Below are 26,189 nucleotides of genomic sequence, written 5' to 3'. Positions count from 1 at the left end.
CACGCTACCAACATAGGAAAAGCATTTCAAGGAGAGGTAATAGCAAGTATAAGGGCTTTAAAGAAGGAACAACCTGGGGCGCCTGGGTGGCGCAGTCGGTTAAGCGTCCGACTTCAGCCAGGTCACGATCTCGCGGTCCTTGAGTTCGAGCCCCGCGTCGGGCTCTGGGCTGATGGCTCAGAGCCTGGAGCCTGTTTCCGATTGTGTCTCCCTCTCTCTCTGCCCCTCCCCCGTTCATGCTCTGTCTCTCTCTGTCCCAAAAATAAATAAACGTTAAAAAAAAAAAATTAAAGAAGGAACAACTTGGCATCTTAGAAAAACAGTCACTGAGGCTGAAAGGACATGAGCAGAGGTCATAGGTAATTAGGCCAGAGACGTAAACTGAGAACAGACTCTACAGTTTTTCAGGCCACTGTCAGAACTTTGTCTTTTACTCTGAGATGGAAAGTCACCGGAAGGTTTTGAGCAAAGGAGTGACAATCTAATTTGACTTACTTTTTAGAGGACCGTTCTGGAGGTCTGCTGAGAACAGACTATACATAGACAAGGGCAGAAGCACGGAATCAGTCAAAAAGCTAAATGTAATAATCCAACAAAGAGAGAATGGCAGTTTGACTCTTGGTGGTAGCAGCAGAGATGGTGATCAGATTCAGTATGTATTCTGAAGGTAAAACACCATCAGATATGAGATGTTACAGACAGGCATCAAGGATGATTCCCATGTTTGAGGCTCGAGTAACTGGAAGGATAGTCTCTATATCTTGATATGAGGATGACTGTGGGATGAAGCCTGGGGGAAACATTAGGTTTGAGATGCATGTTAGACATCCATGTAGAGATGTTAAGCAGGCAATAGGGTATATAAGTTTGAAGTTAACATACTTTTATGTTATGATTGTTCCCAGTATGTTTGATCTCTCCAAGTGGTTACAAAGTCCTTAAGAACAAAAACACCACACTTTCACTTGACTCACAAGTATTATCCTCAAGACTATCTACTCCTAGTTTACACATAGTTCTAGTAAGATTAAATTTCTAGGTTCTGAATTCATAAAAGATAGAAGCAGCAAATTTAAAGTAGGGGGGATGCAGCTGTAACAGAGATGACAAAGAAATAGAAATTACAAAACTAGAAATATCTAGCATTCTGAAATTATTTGCTATAGGAACAAACAGCTGTACATGTCAGTAAGTCAGTGGTCCCTGAAGGCCTTTTGTTACAGCACAAAATATTTCTAATTATCTTTTGTTACATTTAGTGAAATTAATTTTTCAATCACATCATACATTTTTAAAATATTACTATTATAAATGGAAGAAATGGTGGGGCACCTAGCTGGCTCAGTAGAGCATGTGACTCTCAATCTCAGGGTTGTGGGTTCGAGCCCCACATTGGGTGTAGAGACTACTAAAAAATAAAATAAAATCTTGGGGCACCTGGGTGGCTCAATTGGTTAGGTGTCCAACTTCAGCTCAGGTCATGATCTCACGGTTCGTGGGTTTGAGCCCCGCGTCGGGCTCTGTGCTGACAGCTCAGAGCCTGGAGCCTGCTTCAGATTCTGTGTCTCCCTCTCTCTCTGCCCCTCCCCAACTAGCACTCTGTCTCTCAAAAAATAAAATAAAAACGTTAAAAAAAAGAAGTAAATAAATAAATAAATAAATAAAATCTTAAAAGAAAAAAAAAGGGGGGGGGGGCACCTGACCGGCTCAGTTAGAAAAGCATGCCACTCTTGATCTTGGTAGGGTCAGGAGTTCAAGCCCCACACAGGGTGTGGAGATTACTTAAATAAATAAATAAACTTTTTAAAAAATTCAGAAATGAAGAAATGGTATGTAAAAGTGTTAATTATTTGAAAATTTCATGTATGCATTATTCTCACAGGATTTGTTACAAGGGATCAAATGAAATTACATACATAAAAGTCATTTAATAAACATTTACTTTGGATTCACCCTGTGCTGGAAATGATGGATGTAAAAAAAAGCAAGCTGTCATTCAAGTTCAAGTCTCTTCCTGAGGGATGGAAATATAAACAATTATAACACAATATGATCAGTGGAATGAACACAGACTCTGAATTAAGGTACCTGGGTTTGAATTTTGCCACCATTATTGGTTCACAGTTTGAAATGCTTATCATTCTTAACTTGACAGTCATTCAAAAATGGGTAGCAGGCCACAGTTGACCTATGAGCAGTAGTCTGCCAACCTCACACATACAAGAATATTGGCGGTGAATATGGTGATCAGAACAGATGATTCTGTTCCCTGGGTAAGGTAAGGTTTGGAAGTTGGAGAGACACAGATAAACCAGCTATGTAACTCTCCTCTCTATTCTCTTTGCCTAGCTAACTGCAGCTCATCTTTCAGGTCTCTGTTCCCACATCACTAATTCCAGAACCTGCACTCTTCCCCCTTCCTATCCCTGAGACTAATCTGATGCTTTACCCTTTTTTTTTTTTTTTAATGTTTATTCATTTTTGAGAGAGAGACAGAAACAGAGAGAGAAGGGGAAAGAGGATCCCAAGCAGGTTCTGTGCTGATAGCAGAGAGCCCGATGCAGGGCTCAAACTCATGAACCGTGAGATCATGACCTGAGCAGAAGTTGGACACTTAACCAACTGAGCCACCCAGGTGCCCCCTGATGCTTTTACTACAGGATTCCAAAGAATCCTACTACAAAGCATTCACATTAAATTGGAATTTCTTGTTTAATAGTCTTTCCTGCTAGATTGTAAATCCACGTAAGTGGGAGCCTTTCTACATACTCAACGTGATATCCTGAGCATCTAGACCAGGGCCTGGCACATAGTAAGTGTTAGTTAATATCCACTGAAATGAACAAATCAAACAATAGCTGAGTCTCCCCATCCAGCCACAGCTTTTTCAGGAACCTGTGAAAACACAGATCCTTAGGCAGGTTCACTCCTTCCAGGCAGTACTTTACTCTCCCCAACCAGGACATAGGTCAAACTCTTTCTCTCTTAAAACTCCTGTTTCCTTGGCCAGATTTAAGGAATCTCAAGTTAACTCTCCCTGAAACCTCTTCCCTCTTTTCTCTTTCCAACCCTAATGGTGAGCCTCCCCAATTCCTTCTTGTAATCTTGCTGACGCTCCTCCAGCAAGCTAGAAACAGCATCATCTACCAGTTTCCAGAATAGCTAGGGTATTTAATAGGGCACTGAAAACATTTTGATGTTTCACTCTAAGTTCTCAGTAAGAAAGGGGAGAAAATAGAGGCAGGGAAGGTAAACAACAGAGAATAGAACAGGAAATTCTAACTTTTGACTAACTGCATTAACAGCTTCTTACTGTAAAACACCTTGGTCCCAGGAGTGGAGAGCAAGTAATAGAGCTGCAGCTCTTTCTGCCACTCCCCCAGCCTCTCTACCAGCACAGGCAGAAACGAAGAGACCCTTTACTCTAGAGCTTCTTCCCATACTCCTATCCCTCATGTGCTTATCCTACAATTTACCTGAGACATCAAGCCTAATCTCATTACTAATCTCTTTATGCCACTTACCACAAGAATTCGAGGACTCTGATGTCATGCCAAATCCCCTAACCTCTCATCCCCATATGGCTAGGTACATCCCCTTTTGTGAACTGCTCCCCCTCTCTCCCATCCTTCCTCAATTCCTGCTCTAGCTGAAATCAAATTGCTGAGGCCATTGCTCTTTCTACAGTCTTATCCGTGGTTCCTCCTCTCCCACACTCCTTATACTACTGGGGCCTGAGCAGAAGAGTTAGGGTATTCACCTTGTCCCTCACTTCTGCATCCAGATTATTCCTCTTTCTTCCTTCCTAAAAAAAGCCTCCTGTCAGACCATGCCACCACCTCCCACCCCACCGCTGCATTCATCTGGATATGCCTGAGCCACTTCTTAAGCCTCCGAGATTTTAGTTCCTATCTCACTGGACTGTCATAATTGCAAATGATTTAAATGCTCACCTAGATGACTGCTGTGTTATTTGGCCCTCTCATCTCCTTGATCTCCTCACATGCAACAACCCCACCCTTTACCCTACCATGGCCACTCACTCCCTCAGTCAATACCCTGTCCTAGAACTTGCCAACACAGTAACTACAGTCCCTCCATAATCTCTACTTCATCTGCACCCACCCTCCAATCACTATTTCCTATCTTTTCAGGTTGCTCCCTCTAGCACCCCAACTCCAACAATACTTTGACCTCACCAGGACTTGTAAGTCATTGATCCCACTCCCCTCTCATGTCTTCATCTCCCACCTTAGCTTAGAGTTCAAAGTCCATTACAGCTTAGATTGAGGTCCATTTCCTTGCATGCACCTCAAGAGTCCTGACCCCTCCCTCACTTCATATTTCCCTGGCAAGAACACCCACCCCTATTAAATACAACTCCTTATCAAACAACTAAACACTTTAGGACACTCAAAAGACAACTAGAAATTTGGAAACTGCCAGGAAACTGGATATTAAAGAATTATTAAATTTTTTACATGGTAATAATATTTTTTGCAAGTGTCCATATCTCTTAGACATAAAATATGAAATATTTATGCATAAAATATGATGTCTGGGATTGCTTCAAAATAATATGGAAGGGTGGAAATAGGTAAGTGTACAGATAAAACAAGATTGGCTACTAGTTAATATCTGTTGAAACTGTGTACATGAGATGTACATCTGAGTACATGAGAGCTCTACTTTGTGTATTTAAAGTTTTCCCTAATAACATATTAAAAACAAAAAATACAACTGTCTCACTAATCTGTGTCTATACCAATGCTGCTAAACATGGCTTTGAAATGAAAAGAACAAAAACACACACCCACATAACCATACCAAACAATCTCACTTAAACATTCACAATCACTAACTTCAAATGGTCTGTTGGCTCAACGTGACAATCCTATGACTTTTGCCTTATCCATTCGTTCTCCCACTCCCCTACAGGCCCATTTCATGTTATTTCCTCTCTCAAGTCACCAACACCTCCTCTCCATCTTCACTCCTGGCTGCTGCCCTTCCTTCAATTTCCCAGTGAAATAGGAAGCACTCACTAGCGCTACCCACATTGGTTCCCATTTGCCTTGTCTTCCCTGTCATTTACTGTGGCAGAGCTGACTGCTCCTGTCTAAGGCCAATGCCTCCACTTGGATACCAGATTCCAAGCCCATTCCCCATTGCCCAGCCATTCCCCATTCCCACCTCTGCATCAGCACTGTTTCCTTCTCTATGGATCCTCTTCTCCATCAGCATTATATAAATACACTCTCATTTCTATTTTATTTTTATTTTTTTATTGAAGTATAATTGACACATGACATTATATTCTTTCAGGTGTGCAATTATTTCTCTCATTTTAAATTTTTTTTTTCAACGTTTATTTATTTTTGGGACAGAGAGAGACAGAGCATGAACGGGGGAGGGGCAGAGAGAGAGGGAGACACAGAATCGGAAACAGGCTCCAGGCTCCGAGCCATCAGCCCAGAGCCTGATGCGGGGCTCGAACTCACGGACCGCGAGATCGTGACCTGGCTGAAGTCGGACGCTTAACCGACTGCGCCACCCAGGCGCCCCATTTCTCTCATTTTAAAAGACAGCTCTTTAACTCCAATTTCCCCTCCAGCTATGTATCCATTTCTCTGCTCTCCATGACAGCAAAACTCCTAGAAGAAGCTGTCTATGCTATCTCCAAATTCCTTTCCTCTTTTTCAAAATCACCCCAATGGGCTTATGGTCCCTGATTATTTCACCAAACCCTCTCCTGCCAAGATTAGCAACAACATGCAAATTTCTAAACGCAATGGTCAATGTTTAGTCTTCATCTTATTTACATATCTGCAATATTGGGGCACATCACACATAGTCTTATTTTGTCTAAACGTTACCCTCTCCAAAACATCTGCTCAATGAGAATAGAGACGTTTGTTTTGTTCACAGTTACCTCTCTAACACCACGAAAGAACAGTGTCTAGCACATGGTACCATATTTCACTGATTCAAAAATGCCTTTGCCCCCATATTTTAACATCTCTGAAATCCAGACACAACTAATGATATCTTTCAATTGTTATGTTTCTTCCAAGTACCTATGACACTACCAAATCAAAACACTCTTTAGTTAAAATCTCTCTTTTTTTTTTTTTAATGTTTACTTATTTTGAAGGAGAGAAAGAGAGAGAGAAGGAGAGAGAATCCCAAGCAGGCTCTTCGCTGTCAGTGCAGAGCCCGATGCAGGCTCTGATCCATGAAATCATGATCCCTGAAATCATGACCTGAGCAGAAATCAAGAGTCAGATGCTTAACCGACTGAGCCACACAGGTGCCCTACTGCTTGAGTTTTTGTACCACTTGAGTATCTAGTGGAGTTCAGACTGAGAACCAGTTCAAACCCCCAAGAAAGGTTTTACCCCTCCTATACAATGCCAGGGTTGAGACATGCCTTCTGTCACTTGCTGTGTGGTGGGTTTATTTCTCATTTACATTCTCATGTAGTTTCCCAGCTTTATGTGGAGTCTCTTACAAACTACCCATCTTGGGCCTATTTCCTTTTTTCAGTAGTACATAAAATAGTGGTGCATCATACAACTGATAGTACCAAAACAGCAATACAGGCATATTATTTACAGAATATGTAATACTCTGTACATAAATACAAAAAAAGTGTTAACTAAAAAAGCTAAAAGTGCCTCTGAGGAAAAGGATATAAAGGAGGAAAGGAACTTAAAAAAAAAAAATTTAGGGGGTACCTGGGTGGCTCAGTCAGTTAAGCATCCGACTCTTGATTTTGGATTTGGTCATGATCTCACAGTTCATAAGTTCAAGCCTTGCGTCAGTCTCTGCACTGAAAGTGCAGAGCCTGCTTGGGATTCTCTCTCCCCCTCTCTGCCTCTCCCCTGCTCATGCTCACATTCTCTCTCTCTCAAAAAAAAAAAAAAAATTAAGATTAAAAACTTTAAAATACAAAATACAAACTGAACTAGTGATAGGAAATTAGTGATTGTCTGGAGGAAAGGAAAGTGGAGGAGAGAGCATGACAAAGGAAACAAGAAAACTTGTGGAGTGATAGGTATGTTCATTATCTTGACTCTGGTGATAGTTTCACAGCACGTGTCAAAACTACTGTAAATGCATTAGTTTATTCTATGTCGATTACACTTCAAACATAACACCTATTGTTATAAAGTTCATTTATAAAAAACAAGGCAGAGAGAGCCAAAGATTAAAACAGTTGGCACTGTATACAATCACAAAGGATTAGTATCCAAATGTATTAAAAATACCTATCAGTCAGTTTAAAACAAAAACAAAAACAAAAGCAAAAACAAACAACTCAATTGAAAAATAAGCCATAGAAATTAACAAATAATACAGGAGAGGAAACTTATGAGACAATAAACAAACTGAAATATGCTCAAACTCATAACAATGGAGGAAATGCAAATTAAAACATAAAACAGTATGACACTCATAAGTTCAGCAAAAGTTACAAAGACTCAATAAAATCCAGGATTGGCATAGAGCAAAATGAATTCTTACATACTACTGAGGGGTGTGTAAACTGAAACAACTTCTTTGGAAAACATTTTGATGATACCTAGAAAGCTGAACCTGCACAAACCTTAAGACCAGAAACTCTACTCTCACTCATTAGCATAAGAAAACATATAGAAAGTACACACTACATTATTTGTAATGGTTAAAAATTGATAAAAAGGGTAAAAATCATTGGCAACCTAAATGTTATTAACAGGTAAAAAAATTTTTTTAATGTACAGCCATATAACCAAACACAGAAAACTTAAATTAAGGCTACAATAAGGAACAAGAATCAAAAACCATCCTGAGCAAGAAAAACAAATTGCCCGAAGATAAGCACAATATGATGCTGCATTTATAAAGTTTAAAAATTAAAATACTGTTTTCTATTTATAAAATACTGTTTTATAATTTAATACTGTTTTCTAAGAAGCCACAGATAAGACACATTGTCATCTGACAAACCACTAAGAAAAAGCTCTGCCAGTTAAACTATAATCGGTTGTAAAAACACATCACAAATGCAAAGATTAAATGGGGTGCTGGAGAAATGTGCATCTTAGAACCAATGAAATACTCTTCTGTACAGTTTGTGTACATATACATAGTGAAAATTTTAAAAGCATGCAAGGGATTAATTGTCACTGAATATGTTACAGTGGCTACCGCTGGGGAAGGAAGGAGGGCAACGTAATTTCCATGTTTTCTTAAAAACAAAAAATTGGATGTCTAAATTGTGGTCTTCAAATACCACTTCTCAATAAAAGAAATCAGGGCTCCTTAGAGAAATGGCTGATTGTAGGTTTATAGAAGGAAATAAACAGACGAACCTGGGATATTTTCTTGTGTCTAAAAGCAAGAAACCTATAAACAACTATTTGAGACTTACTAAAAGAACACAGAGCCGACTTAAATGGGTCCCAGTACACCAAAATAGGACAATGTGAACACCAGTAAGAATAATGTCTATATTGCCTGCAACACATTAAATACATAAAAATCCACTGACTCATAATCATACTCTAAAACAAAAAACTCATTGGTCACTTTTGGACGTTAGTAGGGCACTAATTCATATTTCATTACTCTAAATACTGATGAAGAAAAAGAACCAAAGCATTTATTTCACCTCTTCTGTATAAACCATATTTCAGAGTAATCAAAGAGTTAACAAAGGAAAATTCTTCATTATAAAAGGATTCCAGCTCACAGATACAGAATAATAATAGCATCAGAAAATCACTATTTTGCAAGCCTTAATCAAAGAATGGATCTAGGCAAAAATCATCAGTGGCTGCAAAAACCATTAGATAAAAGGCTCATGGAAAACTTTTAGAAAAAGATGGATCATGTTGACAGAACCCAAAGCCACTGATCAAAAGGGAGAGGGAAGGATAGATGTTGGCAAGAATGGAAAAAATATTAATTGCTGAAGCTAGATGAGGATACATGGGAGTTCATTATATTCTTTCCACACATGTGTAATGTTGAAAATTTCCATAATAAAAAAGTCAGTTTGAAAAAAAGATATTAAGCAAACTGCAATAATTAAGATGAGACAAAGCACTGAGGTGAGCACACAGATGCTTCTATATTATTCTCTATTTTTAATCTGTGCATTTGAAATACTTCACAGGAAGCAAGATTTAAAGTAAAACTAAAATACCAGACAATAAAAACAGAGTGGGGTGGAGAGAAGGAATGTGATTTAAAGCATTCTAAGGTTCTTGTATTGCACAGGAAGGCAGAGATCACTGTGTATACATGTTAAAAATTGAAGGATTAATTGCTAAAGAGAAATACAATGTTCAACTTGAAAATAAAAGAAAAACAGGATCTCTCTATATATGTGTAACAAGGCAAATAAGATGAAAAGTTTAAAAAAACGTATAAACTAAAATGGCATACCTAAGTCTAAAAGTATCAGTAATCAAACTAAATAAGATGAAACTTATCAAAAGATAGACTATCAAATTGTTTTCTTTTTAAATCCAACTATGTATAGGTTACCAACATATGCTTAAAGTAAAGTGAGCCAGAAAATCGGAAAATTAAAAGGAAAATTAAAATATATGCTACACAAATATTAATCTAAAGAAATCTCAATATTATTAATATTAATATCAGACACAATAAGATTTAAAGAAGCAAAACTCATTAACCACAGTCTTCAGGAGAGAGCCCACAGGATTCATCACAAGAAAACCCCTTATTTCTGGAGTAAGAAATCTCTCCCTGCCATGCACAGATATTTTAAAAGTGGGTCCAGGGCGCCTGGGTGGCTCAGTCGGTTGGGCGTCTGACTCTTAATTTCAGCTCAGGTCATGATCTTGGTTCATGAGTTTGAGCCCTGCATTGGGCTCTGTGCTGACAGTGTGGAGCCTGTTGAGATTCTCTCTCTCCCTCTCTCTGGCCCCCCCTCAAATGCTCTCAAAAATAAACAAACTTTAAAAAATAATAACAAAAATAATAATAAAAAGTGGGTCCAAGTATTTGGAACAAAAATGTCCTTCCTGAGATCCTGCCATTTCCCACAACATGGATGAACTTAGAGGACATTATGCTAAGTGAAATAAGCCAGAAACAAACAAAACCCTGCATGATCTTACTTATACATGGAATCTAAAGAAGTCAAATACATAGAAGCAGGGGCACCTGGGTGGCTCAGTCAGTTAAGCATCCAATTTTGGCTCAGGTCATGATCTCAGAGGCTGTGGGTTTGAGCCCCACAATGGGCTCCACACTGACAGTGTGGAGCCTGCTTGGGATATTCTCTCTCTCTCTCTCTCTCACTCTCTTTCTCTGTCCCTCTAACTTGTACTTTCTCTCAAAATAAATAAATTAACTTAAAAAAAATACATAGAACCAGAAAATAGAAGGTGGTTACCAGAAGCAGAAAAGTGGGGGAAATGGGACAGATGTTAGTCAAAGGGTACAAAGTTGCAGTAATACAGAATGAATAAGCTCAGAGATCTAATGTACAGCATGATGATTAGAGTTAATAACACCTTGGGGCGCCTGGGTGGCGCAGTCGGTTAAGCCTCCGACTTCAGCCAGGTTGCGATCTCGCGGTCCGTGAGTTCGAGCCCCGCGTCGGGCTCTGGGCTGATGGCTCAGAGCCTGGAGCCTGTTTCCGATTCTGTGTCTCCCTCTCTCTCTGCCCCTCCCCCGTTCATGCTCTGTCTCTCTCTGTCCCAAAAATAAATAAACGTTGAAAAAAAATTTTTAAATAAATAAATAAATAAATAAATAAATAAATAAAAATAAATAAAATGGCTAAAATTAAAAAAAAAAAAAAAAAAGAATAGAGTTAATAACACCATACTGAATACCAGAAATTTGCTCAGAGAGATTCCAGGTACTCACATCACACACACACACACACACACACACACACAAGGTATTTATGTGAGAAAATATGTTAGCGACTATGGTAATCATTTCACTGTCTATATGTATATCAAAACATCATGATGGGGGCGCCTGGATGGCTCAGTCAGTTAAGCGCCCAACTCTGGATTACAGGTCAGGTCACAATCTCACAGTTCGTGGGTTCAAGGCCTGCATCAGGCTCTGAGCTGACAGTGCAGAGCCTACTTGGGATTCTCTGTCTCCCTCTCTTTCCGCGTCTCTTTCTCTCTCAAAAATAAACATTAAAAAAAAGAAGAAATGTAGAAATTTAAAAAATCATGATGAACACCTTAAATGTACACAATTTTTATTTTTAAAATGAATTAAAAAATTTAAATCAGCATGATCTTCCCTAGGATCCAGAACTCCTTCCCCTTCCTTCCCTCCCAACACTCACACCCTCACCTCCAGAATCTGCCTGCTGTTTATCAGTCCTAACCTGTTCAGGTACTTTATCTCTGTTTATGCTGTCCATCAAAAGCCCCAGACTTTCAGACCTCTCACCTCCCATATTCTAATCCCCACACAGTTGTACACATCCCCTGCTCTGTCCCCATGTGCCACACACCTCTCTACAAATTCTGAAACTCTTCCACTGTGCCCTATATTTTCAACTTCTACTCAACATTTCCCTCAACTTCTTATTCTAATTAAAAACTAGTTCTCCTCTGAGGCCATACTCCCTTTGCACCCCTTAAGTGGTGAAAGTTCTCCTTCCCACACCTTTCATACCACTGGACCTAGGAGTAAGGAAATTGCCCTCCTTGCTCCTCACTGATGCTTCCAAATCAGTCTCCTCTCTTCCCTACCTCCACTTTGAATATCATGTGAAAACTCTATTACCCATTACCTGGCTGTCATGGTTAATTTTATGTGTCAACTCAACTGGATCATGAGGTACCCAGATATCTGGGGTAAAGACCATACCTGGATGTGTCAGTGAGGGTGTTTTGGATGAGAATAGCATACGAAGTGGCAGACTGAGTTAAGCAGATGGCCCTCCCCAATGTGGATGGGTATGAATAAAAATGGTAGAGGAAGAGAGAATTCATTCTCTGTCTCTGCCTGACTACTGAGTTGGACTACTGAGCTGAACTATCTATCAGTCTTCTGCCCTTGGACTGGAACTCACACCAAGGTGTTCCTGGTTCTCAGGCCTTTAATCTTGTACTGGAATTTACACCACCAACTTTCCTGGGTCTCCAGCTTACAGACCTCAGATCATGGGACTTCTCAGCTCCCATAATTATGTGAGCCAATCCTTATAATAAATCTGATTCTAGATATATACAGATTCAAATGTAGATATATAGATATAGATGAGAAAAAGAAAGATCCTACAGGTTCTTTTTCTCTGGAGAACCCTAACACTGTGACTCTCCACAACACAGATCCTATCTTAAGTCTCAGTGATTTCACACAGATGATCTAATACTCCATCTCTCTGAATTCCTATTTCACATCTCTGAATCCCTTGATTCCAAGGATTTTGTCCTTCACCCATGCAGCCCAGGCATGATAACACCCCCATGATCTCAATTTTTATATCCTACTGTCTGACCACGACCTACTATTTTTATAGCTCTCTCACATACCCAAATTCCAACATCTTTTGATCTCAACGAGACCTTCAATTCATTGATTATATCATCTTTTCACCATCTTTTAGCCACTTCATGGCCTCCTTTCCTCCTCACCTGGTTTAAATTCTGTAATTTAAACCAGTATATTATCATAACCACCCCCTTGCACCTATGCTCTATTCCCTTGCCCCTCTCATGTTTTATTCCACTATCTTGGTAAAAACCCATCCCTGGTTAAATTCACTCCAAACATAAACCCCTGCAGCTCAATGTGGCTGCAAGAACAAAAACATACTGACTAATCTCATTTTAAATTTACGACCACAAACCTCAAGGGGCCCTTAATGCCACCTGAAAATCTTACACTATTTCCCTGCTGTGGCCGGCCATTCTCCCACTCGCCTGAACATTTCACACCTTCCCCCCTCCACAAACCTCCATCATTTCCTCCATATCCTCTCAGCTGAGTACTTGATTCCCAATTCATTGAGAATATTAAAACAATCAGAAGAAAACTTCCACAAACATCTACCACCAAATCAATCCACCTACTTGATGGACAGGTCTGAGATATATTTTGAAGATGAAATCAGTAAGATTTGGATACAGATCTGATGTGAGGTACAAGGAAAAGAAAATCAAAGATGACTTCTAAGTCTTTGCTCAAATATTACTTTCTCAACAAGGCCCTCCCTAACCACCCTTCAGTGTCTGTCTCTCTGTCTGTCTGTCTCTCTCTCTCTCTCTCTCTCTCTCTCTCACACACACACACACACACACACACAGTCACATGTTCATAAAGCGTCCCTATCTCCTTCCTTGTTTTTTATTTGGGTGGGTTTTTTTTAATACCAATCATCAACAACTGAAATACTAAACATTCTACTTGTTTGCTTAATATCTGCCTTCCCCTACTAATATATAAGCTACACGCAGGCAAGGATTTTTAAGCTTAATTCACTCTTGTGTATCAGAGAGTAGACACTCAATAAAATTTTGTTAAAGAAATGAAATGTCTCTGGCATGAGCAAATGGATAAATGATGATGTCATCTACACAGAAAAAGAATACCTTTAGGGTGGGAAGAATCACAGTCTCTGTACAAAGGAGCTTGTAATCAATCTAGTGAGAGAAAGAATGAGACATACATTTCAACATATTAAGATTCTATAATTTGTTAAATCTGTGATAAAAGCAAAACTGAAGAATATTCTATGATTCCATTTTTATCAAAAGTTTATGCTTTTATATGTACATACATACTTGCACATACACACAGCAGATACATATATGTTTCTGCTCTACAGAAAAAATTCTGGAAGGAAAAATACCAAACTGTTAGCCTGTGAGGTAAAAAAGGTAATATGTATGGGGAATGAGACTGAAGAGGCAGCGAAGAGACTTCTGCTGTTCACTTTACATGTTTTACAACAGGCATATTACTTTTGTAATTTAAAGAAGAGAAGGAAAACATTTTCTTCCCAAAAGGAAAAAATATATATATATTTTACAGAGGATTAATACCCAGTGTAAAAAACTTCCATAAAACAAAAGAAAAACAATTTAAAAATGGACAAAGTATATAAAAAGGCAATTGACAAAGAAATATAGTCAATGGGGACACCCGGGTGGCTCAGTCAGTTCAGTGTCAGACTCTTGGTTTTGGCTCTGGTCATGATCTCACAGTTTGTGAGTTCAAGCCCCACGTTGGGCTCTGCACTGACAGTGCAGAGCCTGCTTCGGATTCTCTCTCTCTCCCTCTCTCTCTCTGTTCCTCCCCCCGCTGTCTCTCTCTCTCTCAAAATAAACATTCTAAAAATTGTTTAAAAAAAAGAAATATAGTCAATGAAGATATACAACATATTCAGCCTTATGTTTAATCAGGGGAAAAAATGCTTTAATTCATCAGGTAACAGCCAATGGTGTATGTGCATAAGCTCGTTATCTACTTTTGGTGGGAATATAAACTGGAAACTCTTATTTTAAAGTAATTTAGTGAGCAGGGACACCTGGGTGGCTCAGTTAGTTAAGCGTCTGACTTCAGCTCAGGTCATGATCTCACAGTTTGTGAGTTGGAGCCCCGCATCAGGCTCTGTGCTGACAGCTCAGAGTCTGGAGCCCATAGTCTCCCTTTCTCTCTGCCACTTCCCCACTTGCATTGTCTCTCTCTCTCTCTCTCTCTCTCTCTCTCTCAAAAATAAATAGACATGAAAAAAACTGAAAGTAATTTAGTGAGCGAAAAAGTAAAAAATGCTATAATCCAAAGAATAAATTCCTTGAGTCCATAATGATGCAAATAAATTAAATAAATAAATGGGGAATAAAGTACAAGTCTCCTTACAGAAACTTTCTAATTAATAAATGTAGGAATAATGAGAGAAATAGAAAATAACCATTAGAATGCCACAATAATAACTGGTATAGGAATGCTAAAATTAATAGGTGGAACTTTTATTTTTTTTTTAATGTTTTATTTATTTTTGAGACAGAGAGAGACATAGCATGAATGGGGGAGAGTCAGAGAGAGAAGAAGACACAGAGTCTGAAGCAGGCTCCAGGCTCCACTCTGTTGAGTGTCTGACTCTTGACTGCGGTTCAGGTCATGATTTCGTGGTTCATGAGATCGAGCCACAGAGCCTGCTTGGGATTCTCTCTCTCTGCCCCTCCCCCTTCTTAAAAATAAGTAAATAAACTTAGGGGTGCCTGAGTGGCTCAGTCAGTTAAGAATATAGCTCTTGATTTCCGCTCAGGTCATGATCTTACAGTTCATGCCCCTTGTCAGGCTCTGTGTTGCTGGTGCAGAGCCTGCTTGGGATTCTCTCTCTCTCCCTCTCTCTCTCAAAATAAATAAGTAAACTTAAAAAAAAAAAAATCAGACAAACCTATATTTAGGGATGTTCTAAAAAATATCTGACCAGTACTCTTCAAAGAGTCAAGACAGTGAAAAAGACAAGAAAAAAACAGAAACTGTCACAGATTGCAAGACTCTAAAGACACACGCTGGCTAACTGTAACACGGGATCTTGGGTTGGATCCTGGAACTTTTTAGGACATTAGTGGAAAAACTGGGGAGATCCAAATAGTTATATAATTTAATACTATTGTACCAATGTTAATTTCTTAGCGTTGATAAATGTACTGTGGTTATGAAAGATGTTAACATTAGGGAAAGCTGGGGGAAGAGTATATGGGAACTCTCTGTACTATCTTTACTCTTCTGCAAACCTAAAATTATTTCAAACTAAAAAGGTTTTTTTTTTAAAAGCAGTTGGCATAATTCACCAGAACTTTTAGAAGAATATACCCTTTTATACCCTTTTACCCAGCATTTCACTTCTAGCAATCCAGAGAAACACTCACATAGGTCCAAAAAGAATTTTATAAAAAAGTGTTCACTGAAGCATTGTTAGAAAATTGCAAGGGATACACATACATATACACACACATAACACGTATATATATCCATCAATTGAGAAATGATTACATAAAATGGCATATGCATATTATGGAATAAACACCATGAAGAATAAAATGGATCTGCACATAACAATGTGAAAAAAAATCTCCAAGATATATTAAGAAGAGTAAGTTACAGGGGTGCCTGGGTGGCTCAGTCAGTTAAGCGTCTGACTCTTAATTTCAGCTTAGGGCATGATCTTGCGGTTCCTGAGTTTGAGACCCATGTGGGGCTCCAAGCTGACAGTGCAGAGCCTGCTTGGGAATATCTCTCTCTCTCTCTCTCTCTCTCTCTCTCTCTCTCTCTCTGTGTGTGTGTGTGTGTGTGTGTGTGTGTGTGTGTGTGTGTGTCTGCCCCTTCCCTACGCTTGTTTTACTTCTGCACTGTTTAATTTTGTTTAAAATTTAACAAAGCTTTAAAATTTTCATGTGCATTTTTTAAAGTACACTATGACAAGTGCTATTATGAAAGTATGTAACAGATTTCAAAGCTCAAAAGGAGGGGTGTTTAGTCTGCCTGAGAGACTGCAGGAAGGAGAGTCACCAATGGATTTAGAAGGCATTCCAGGCAGAGTTTATGGAATGGGCAAAGGCACAGAAACATCACAAAAGGCAGGAGGGTTCAGAGCTAAAGCATATAGAACATAAAGCTTGGGAGTACAGGGGGAGAATGACTTAGGAGGGATCTGAATAATCACCGGTCCCTGAAAGCCTACACTTCCCTTTGTTACCTTTCCCAAGAAAATAACCAAATTTAGACTTGCATACAGCTTTCAGTATATTCTGCTTAAAACTACTGCCCCTCGGGGTGCCTGGGTGGCTCAGTCGGTTAAGCGGCCGACTTCGGCTCAGGTCATGATCTCGCGGTCCGTGAGTTCGAGCCCCGCATCGGGCTCTGTGTGGATAGCTCGGAGCCTGGAGCCTGTTTCAGATTCTGTGTCTCCCTCTCTCTGACCCTCCCCTGTTCATGCTCTGTCTCTCTCTGCCTCAAAAATAAATAAACATTAAAAAAAAAAAATTTAAAAAAAATAAAAAAAAAAAAATAAAAAAAAAAAAAAAAAAAAAAAAACAAAAAAAAACTACTGCCCCTCTCCAAATCATGACATAGTGAAATGAAATACTCCAAACCTGTCAGAGTATATTCATCAGTTCAAGATGGTACAATCCTGCCAGGAGGGTAATTCTAAACTAATTACTTTCATCTCCTATTCTCACCTATCTTCTTTTGACAAGCCCATAAAGCCATGTTACAATAAACATAAAAATAATGATAATACATCAACCACATACAGGTATCCCTTGCTTTCCAAAAGTTCACCTTACACCACTTCACTTTTACAAAAGATCTACATTAGTACCTGTTTCCACTAACTGAAGGAAATCCAAAGAGGATTTTCACTTTCACAAAAAAGGCAAGGGGCACCTGGCTGGCTCAGTCAAAAGAGCATGCAACTCTTGATCTCGGGGGTCATGAGCTCGAGCCCCACATTGGGTGGTGCAGAGATTACTTAAATAAATAAACTTCTAAAAAAGGCAAAAAGCGAAAATAGCTTTCAGTATTTATTTTGCAGCAAGCTCTTATAGAAGCTGCGCACACCCCACACACTGAGTGGTGCCCCCAAGCTCCCTCCCTGGGAACTACGCCCAGCATCTCAACATCAAAGTTGCCACAGCTTTGAACTGTGTCTGTGAGCATCTGTGCTTTATCTCAATTTATTTTGTGCATCCAATAGCAAGACGTGTCCTAAGGTAGCAGAAAAAGAGGTTATTTTTTGGGTCTGGGAATGCTCAAAAAATTGTCCATATAAATTAATGGTAAACATTTCTTCACTTTATGCCATTTAGACTTACAAAAAGTTTCATAGCTCTACTTTCAGATACCTGGGGAAACCCATACCAGTGAATATAAAAAGAAGGTTTCCCTGACCCAGTTTTCAAAAAGTTTTGATTGCAGCATTTACAACAAATGTCTCATAATAGGGAAGAATGAAGAAAGATGATCTAAATCCCAGATATAACTAAATGGCACTACTACTTTATAGTTCTTAGGAATAAATTAAACACTGATGATATTCTGATTCTTGCCAAAGACAAACTGATTTTTACATAAGTGTTTCTAATCTTAATTTGGGGACATCAATTAAAAGCAAAGTATCAACACTGACATAGTCAAAACTTTATTGACAACAAAGGTTTTGTTGCCTCTGCAGTCCTATTGCAAGAACTAGGCAAAGTCCCCTTCCAATTAAGGCCCCAAGTAGCAAAAATACTTGTAACTATATTATTAGCTAAAAATATTTACTGAGGTGCATACTATGTGCACTCACTGAACTGTTTCATGCCCATTAAAATTCAATGATCAGAACTCAATAAAAAGACAATCCAATGAAAAACGGGGCAAAGGACTTAACAGACAGTTCTCCAAAAGATACACAAATGATCAACAAGCAAATGAAAGGATGTTCAACATCAGTAGTCACTAAGGAAATTCAAATAAAATTCATAATAAGGTATCCTTTCACAGCTAAGATGGCTACGATAAAAAAAAAGAAAAGAAAAGAAAAGAAAGAAAAAAAGAAAGAAAGGAAGATTGCAACTGTTGACAAAGATGCAGAGAACTGGATCCCTCAAACATTGCTGCTAGGAATGTAAAATGGTGCAGCCACTGGGCTGTACCTCAAAAAGTTGGGCCTGTATGGCAGTTCCTCAAAAAGTTAATCATAAAAATTCTTTGTGACCCAGCAATTCCATTCTCCACTACAAACCCAAAACAACTGAAGACAGATATGCAAACACTGGTGTATGGATGTTCATAACAGCATTATTCACAACAGCCAAAAAGTGAGAATGACACAACTGTCCATCAACAGATAAAAGGATAAACAAAACATGATACATCCATACAATGGAACTGTATTCAGCTATAAAAAGGAGCCAAGTACTGATACATGCTACAACATGGATAAAACTCAAAAACATCATGCTAAGTAAAAGAAGTCAAACACAAAAGGTCATATATTACCGTATTCCACTTATTTGAAATACCCAGAATAGGTAAATTCATAGAGACAGAAAGCCAATTGGTGGTTACCAATAGATACATCAAGGGGAGAATGAAGAGTGACTGCTTAATGGGTATGAGATCTCCTTTGGGGGTGATGTAAAAGTTCTGGAACTAATATAGTGATGGTTGTACAAAACTGTGAATCTACTAAATACCATTGAGCTGTACACTTTACAGGGTTAATTTTATGTCATGTGAATTTCACCTAAAAAAAATTTAATAGTCATGACAACTCTGTGGTAGGAATTACTACTTCACCAATTTTGCAAATTCAGAAACACAGGCTCAGAGAAATTAAAAGATGACCAAGTCCACAGAAGCAGTAGGTACAGGAACAGAGATTCAATGTGGATTTGCGCGCCAGACTTGTGATCTTCCTTTTTTTGATGTTGACAGAATGAAGCCCCTCTCCCCCAAAATTAATTTTATGCCCAGCTATCTATAATCCAATATATTAGCAACTTCTATGTGATACAAGAGGTTTACACTCTAACAGCTTCCCGATTTTAATAAAAAAATTAGAAGAAAAATAATACAGCACAGAAATATTATAAATATATTATCAGTATTAGCCTGATTATAATACTGATTATGATTATCAGTATTAGCCAGATTAGATTATAACTAACACCACTCAGTAGATCCACATTTCAGGCATCAAAAACTAAAGTTGCCAAGAAGTTTAATAATATACTTGAGGCTAGGGCATCTGGGTGGCTCAGTGGGCTGAGTGTCTGACTTTGGCTCAGGTCATGATCTCACGGTTCATGAGTTCAAGCCCCACATCAGGCTCTCTGCTGTCAGCCTGTCAGCACAGAGCCTGCTTCAGATCCTCTGTCCCTCTCTCTCTGCCCCTCCCCTACTTACACTCTACTCTCTCTCTCAAAAAATAAATAAAAATATTTTTTAAAATAATATGCTTGGAGCTATTTCATAACAGAAATAATTAGCCAGTAGAGTGTGAAAGGATCATGCGTTCTCAGCTTTACTGCCAAATCAAAAATGTAATCACATAAAAACTGAACATAATTCTAATCTTACTTAAATGTTAAGATTTCAGGCAACAAGTAATCAGCATGAAGATACCAAATACACTCCATTTTAGGAGCTTTTTCTACCACTTCAGGTTAGATGCCTAAACAGATTTAGTAACCACTAATGTTGTGCTGTTTCCTATGCTCCCATATTACAGCAACATCACACAATAATATCTCGTAGTCTAACTTACAGGATCATAACATAATGGGCAGGCAGACAATGACAAACGTCAAATATCAACTTTTTAAAAACCAATATAAAATACAACATTTGTGTAGTGACAGAGATGAAAAAGATTACCCAACTAAGCCTTGTTTACAGCACTGTCAACCAGGAATTAGATAACCATCTCAAGAAACCTAGTGTGTACTGACCAGTAAGATTCAACAAAACATCAAGCTTGCATCTAAGCTATGGCTAATTTAGTCTGTGGTGGTTCTGTATCGTCTGCCATTCAAGTACAATACTTTAGTTTCCTGCAATTTCATCTTACTTATAGATGTATTTGACTGTTTTCATCAAATGTGAGGGAGCTTCTCATGATGAGATGCTTATACTGAAGGCGTGTGCAGGATATGCAGGTAGGCGATGAAGGCAATTTACTCTAACGACCAAGAGGATGACCAAACAAAATAAGCAGAAGAGTCACTGCCACGACACATTAATGCACATTTCAAATCAAGGTAACAGAAGATAACCAGGAAGGGCCAGCAATGGGCTGACCACACTGACATGTAATCAGAGACAAAATGGGTAATTTAAAGACAAGTATTGCTCTACTACTGATGGCAGCCTTGAAACAACAGCAAATAATTTACTCCTGGACATATCACATGTACCCAAGAGAGGATCCTCAAGACTGCAACTTGTACACATTGGTCTTTCTAGTCTTTTACAGGTCAACGGGAAGTAATATCATTGGGCAGCATCTTCACTTACCTACCATGACTCCTCTAAATCATATAACGGGGGTGCCTGGGTGGCTCGGTCAGTTGGGCATCTGACTCCTGACTTTGGTTCAGGTCATGGTCTCACGGTTTGTGGTTCGAGCCCTGCATTGGGCTCCACACTGATAGTGCAGAGCCTGATTGAGATTCTCTATTTACTCCCCAAATAAATTATAAAATGTCCTCATCACAAATTTCCTTCTCCTCAGGCCCAATATCCTTTAGCCAATTTTAAAGAATACACACACATTCCACACTAGTAATCATGTTATTTTGCTAATTAAGTCATATAAAAAAAAAATCCTCCTTCTTACCAGCAATCCAAGGTTGTTATGTAGGGTTTGAACTAGTAAGAATCACGATGTAACCCCTAGCCACAAATTAGTCATAGGACAATGACTGTAGAAGTTGCCTTTAAGCTAATGGCTATATCCTCAAATCCTGCAGAATCTGTGTACCACTACGGTAGATTTGAATATGGCGAACAAAATGCTGGCTTCTAACCAAATCTTAATATCCAGTAACCTAAAGATAAGGTGTTTACAACTTTAAATTTTTAGAAATACGGGTGACCCTTGAACAACACAGGTTTGAACTACATGTGTCCACTTATACATGGATTTTTTTTGAAACAGTACAGTACTGAAAGAATATTTTTTCTTCCTTATGGTCTTAATATTTTCTTTTCTCTAGCTATTTTACCATAAGAATACAATATATAATACATAGTTAAGTGTCTGGGAAGTCCAAAGTTATATACAAATTTTCCACTGCACAGGGGTCAGTGCCCCTAACTCCTCCTACATTGCTCAAGGGTCAACTGTATTTCAGAACCAACAGACCGCTTCTTTTTATTTTTTTAATTTTTTTTTTTAATGTTGATTCGTTTTTTTGAGGGGGGGAGGGGCAGAGAGAGAGAGGGAGACACAGAATCTGAAGCAGGCTCCATGCTCTGAACTGTCAGCACAGAGCCTGACGCAAGGCTCGAACTCAAGATCATGACCTGGCCGAAGTCAGACACTTAACCAACTGAGCCACCCAGGTGCCCCACAACAGACCACTTCTAAGTAAGTGTGGGCTCTTTTGTGAAGCTCCCAGAAAATGGCATAGGAGCCTAAAGTCCCTTTGTAAACAATAATCTCAAGAAGCAAGACACAGGGATAATTAACCCCCTTGTGACATTTAGAAAAAATGAAATGGGAGGCTAGACCCATCCCTAAGAGAGAGTTCACTATCAGTCTGCAGCTATTTCAACTATATTTGGTACTATGTGAGAACTCAAAGAGAGAGAGAGAGAGATGGAGAAAAAAAAATGACTTGAGCCAATTTTACTTCCTACATTACAGCTACCTTCTTGAAATACTTAAAGCATATAGCAGGCACTCAAACTTTTTTCAATGAATGAAGGGATGAACAAGTTAAACAGTAACCAGCAGCATGTAAAACATCTTTAGATGAAAAAAGCACCCTGGATTTCAAAGGCAGCGAAGAGAACTGAAAATGCTCTATACTACTGGCCCATTTTTCAAACACACGTATAGATAATGGGTTTTTTAAATATTTTTTAAGTTTATTTATTTATTTTGAGAGCGAGAATATGGGGGAAGGGCAGAGAGAGAGGAAGAGTGAGAATCCCAGGCAGGCTCCATGTTGACAGCACGGGGCTCAATCTCACTGAGACATGACTTGAACCGAAATCAAGAGTAGGATGCTTAACTGACTGAGCCACCCACACGCCCCACAGATAATGTTTTTAAGCGATTATCTACATTTACAGGTATGACTGGAAAGATCTATATACATATAACAAATGGTTCCTTCCACATTGGATATATTTCACACTTTACAACAGATATTCCCATTTTCCTCATCAGCTTAACTGTCTGAAAGATTTTCAAAAGTACTTTTATTGCTAAGTTGAAATGTATTTGAATGTGCTTGCCAGATGTCATGATACATAAACATAAATAGGCAGAAGCTAAGAGAGAGCCGTGACAACTAGGTAAATCATTTCCTTTTGAATCATTTCCAGTACAAGTGTCCTACAAACAGTATAGAAAAAGTCAATAGAGAAAACATCATCCTTCAAACATAAGGCCAAGTGCTACCTTCGGGTGAACACAAATAAAATCACCATTTAAAAGTAATAACATTTCCTCAAAAAATGAAACAGAGAATTACCATACGACCCAGAAATCCCACTTCTAGCATATACCCAAAAGAACTGAAAGCAAGGACTGGAACAGATACTTGCACACCAATGTTCCTAGCGGCACTTTTTGCAATAGCCAAAAGGTGGAAATGACCTAAGTGTCTAAACGGATAAACAAAATGTGGTACACACATACAGTGGAGTATTATTCAGTCCTAAAAAGGCATGAAATTCTGACACAAGCTCAAACGTTGATGAAACTTGAAGACATCGTGCTGAGTGAAATAAGCCAGACATAGATGGACAAACACTATTATTCTACTACTTCCACTTGTATGAGACCCCTAGAGTAGTCCTATTCATAGAGACAGAAAGGGGAATGGCTGAGGGAAGAGAGGAATGGGAGTTGTTTGATAGGTACAAAGTTTCAGTTTGGGAAGATGAAAATGTTCTGAAGATGGATGGTTGTGACGGCTGCATAACAATGTAAGTGTACTTTATGCCACTGACCCATACACTTTAAATGGTTTAAGTGTAAATCTTACATAATCCATATTTTACCACAACTTTTTAAAGTAACTGAGCAAGAATGATGGTCACAATTTTGTGTCAAAAACATCAAGAAAAGTGGTAAGAGTCTGTAACAAGCATGCTTCACTGTCATCCTCCACAGCCTAGATAACTTACCTGAAAGTCAAGACCTCGGAATAGGAGGGATGGACACACCATTTTCATGTTGCTACAGATTTACACTAAGCAGCTGAGGAAGCTGAATTATATTTTACAGGAGATCATTCACTAAATAATGAGTGGGCTCTCCTTCCCAACAATTAAATCAGCAAAAAATCAAGCTCTTCCTTCTAGTCTCCAATAGAAGTAACAAGACTGAAATAATCAGTTGTACTCTTAACAAGAAGCACAGCGGATCCTAAAGAGTGACTTTAATTCCCAAGTTTAATTTTGGAACCACTACAATAGGAAACAGCAAGCAGCAATGATGATGATGATGATGATGATAATAATAATAATAATAACTTCCTTTACTGCTTTTATTAAGCGACTTTGTACACTAACCCTTCTGAGCCTCATCTCAAAAACAGGGATAATGTTTACATCTGCCTTATAAGGGTTGTTTGAAGATCTTATGAAGTAATATACATAAAACACTGAGTTCAGTGCCAAGAATACATATATGTTCAACCCTCCCCTCCTGCCATTCACTAGTATCTGTAGCCCTTTGCCACTCCTGGATCAGTCCCCAGGGGCTATGCTGATGTTTTTGTCCAGCAACCTATGGCTCCTCCCTCAGGACCCAGCTGTTTCTCTCAGTTCTACTTGTTTCACTCCTGGTTTCTAAGAGGATCCTGTCTATATTTAGAGATAATGCCAGTACCAACTGTGGACTCAACAGGTGCTTGGGAGGGCACTTGAGCTCTCCACAATTTTCAATTGTTTTCCAAAGTTAATTGGTTCTGACTCCACAACTGGTTGTGTTGACTTCTACAAGGAAGAGCGCCACCTAGGCACAGTACTTCAGCAGTACACTAGACTAAACAAAATAATAAGCCTGTTCACAGGTCAAACCCTTAGCAAGATTAGCTTTAACAGGACCCCAGAAGACTTGTTAATTCACAAGAGCAATAAACATTTATAAAGTCTACAGATATAGCCCACTAACCCAATCTTCATCTAAATCACCATTATCATATCAAACCCAAGATTCAACCAATTCATGCTGCTTGTACTACAACCAAGATTAGGAGGAGGAAGACAGGCAAGTAGAACCAGCCAGCAAAGACATAAAGAAGGCATCCAACAGAGCCCAGTGTGAATGCAGCTTTATTTACTACCTCTGTGACCATAGCAAGTTATTTAACCTCTTAATTATAACACAGGAAATAACTGTGAGGATTCAATTAAATGAGATAATGCATGCAAAACAAACTTAGCACCTTGCCTCATCTACTGTAAGAGGTCAATAAAAAGCCACATTATCACTAATGAAGACACTCCTTGCTTTATTCAGTTTTTGTAAGATATAAGAAAAGTGACAACTGAGGTCATTATTTTGGACCTTTATAAACTAGTCTAATGCTACTATCCAAGACCTAGCTGAGAAATATAAATGGATAAATTCCCAGAAATCTTAGGTGAGTCAGCAAAACTTAATACCCAACAAATAAAAAGATTAACATCAACTATTTATGAACACATAATGGTAATACAATTTCAAAATCGGCAATCTTGTATCTAGAACCATTCAATATTTGGTCTGGAAATCCAAGTATTAAGGAAATGCCAAGATTATGACCCAGAAATACTTTCCCACAGTATTTTCAAATCACCTTAATTCAAACTGGAAGATAAAAGGCAGCCTGATAATTTGAAATCAGCATCAAGAATTTCTTGAGGCAGAACCCAAACTCTCCCAAGAGCATAAATCCAGTAGCAGATGGTATATGAACATTTCTCAGTGAGAAACTGCAATTCTAACAAAGTATAGATAACTTCGATTTTATCAATGCTATTCATCACCTTTGGGTCTAAATGAAAACAAACTCTTGGTTCTCTTTCCCCCAAACACCCTGAACTCTGCATTATCACTGACCTAATTCAAAGCAAGATGCTTATTTTTGGTGATACGTTCTCCTCTGCTTCATTAACCACAGGTAAATTACACACAGTAACCTGATGAACATAAGAGAAATAAATATTACAGGGATGGTTCATCGATGAAATGGACCATAAATAACCAAATTATTAAAAGAATAGCTTGTACTCAGCAGAGGGACATGCCTGAGAAAGACCCACCTTCCAAAAGAACCCAATCATCCTGGATGAATTAGGAGAAAGATACCACTCTAGTCCACCTACCCTGTACTCTCAAACAAGATCTACCCTTCCACTTTAAATCAAGCCCAAACCACATCTATTTTATTTCTCTGCCACCCTTTGCCTTATTTTCCATTCCGCCCCCCCCCCATTCCTTTCTATCTTTTTTCAAATCCCAC

At 38.7% G+C, this 26,189-nt stretch overlaps 1 protein-coding gene across 1 annotated transcript in view; it reads right to left on the bottom strand.

Moving 5' to 3' along the window:
* Positions 1-26,189, bottom strand: part of LOC123591378 — a 76,057-nt gene that overhangs the window by 45,472 nt on the left and 4,396 nt on the right. The window contains exon 2 of the mRNA XM_045465646.1: positions 25,787-25,866. Coding sequence (XP_045321602.1) covers positions 25,806-25,866 — 61 coding nt within the window. The 3' untranslated portion in view covers positions 25,787-25,805. The remainder of the gene's footprint in view (positions 1-25,786; positions 25,867-26,189) is intronic.

The sequence above is a fragment of the Leopardus geoffroyi genome, chromosome B4 (assembly GCF_018350155.1).
Source record: "Leopardus geoffroyi isolate Oge1 chromosome B4, O.geoffroyi_Oge1_pat1.0, whole genome shotgun sequence".
NCBI classification, from domain to species: Eukaryota; Metazoa; Chordata; class Mammalia; order Carnivora; family Felidae; genus Leopardus; species Leopardus geoffroyi.
Note: the sequence above shows the minus strand (reverse complement) of the source record. Positions and strands in the feature narration are given on the sequence as shown.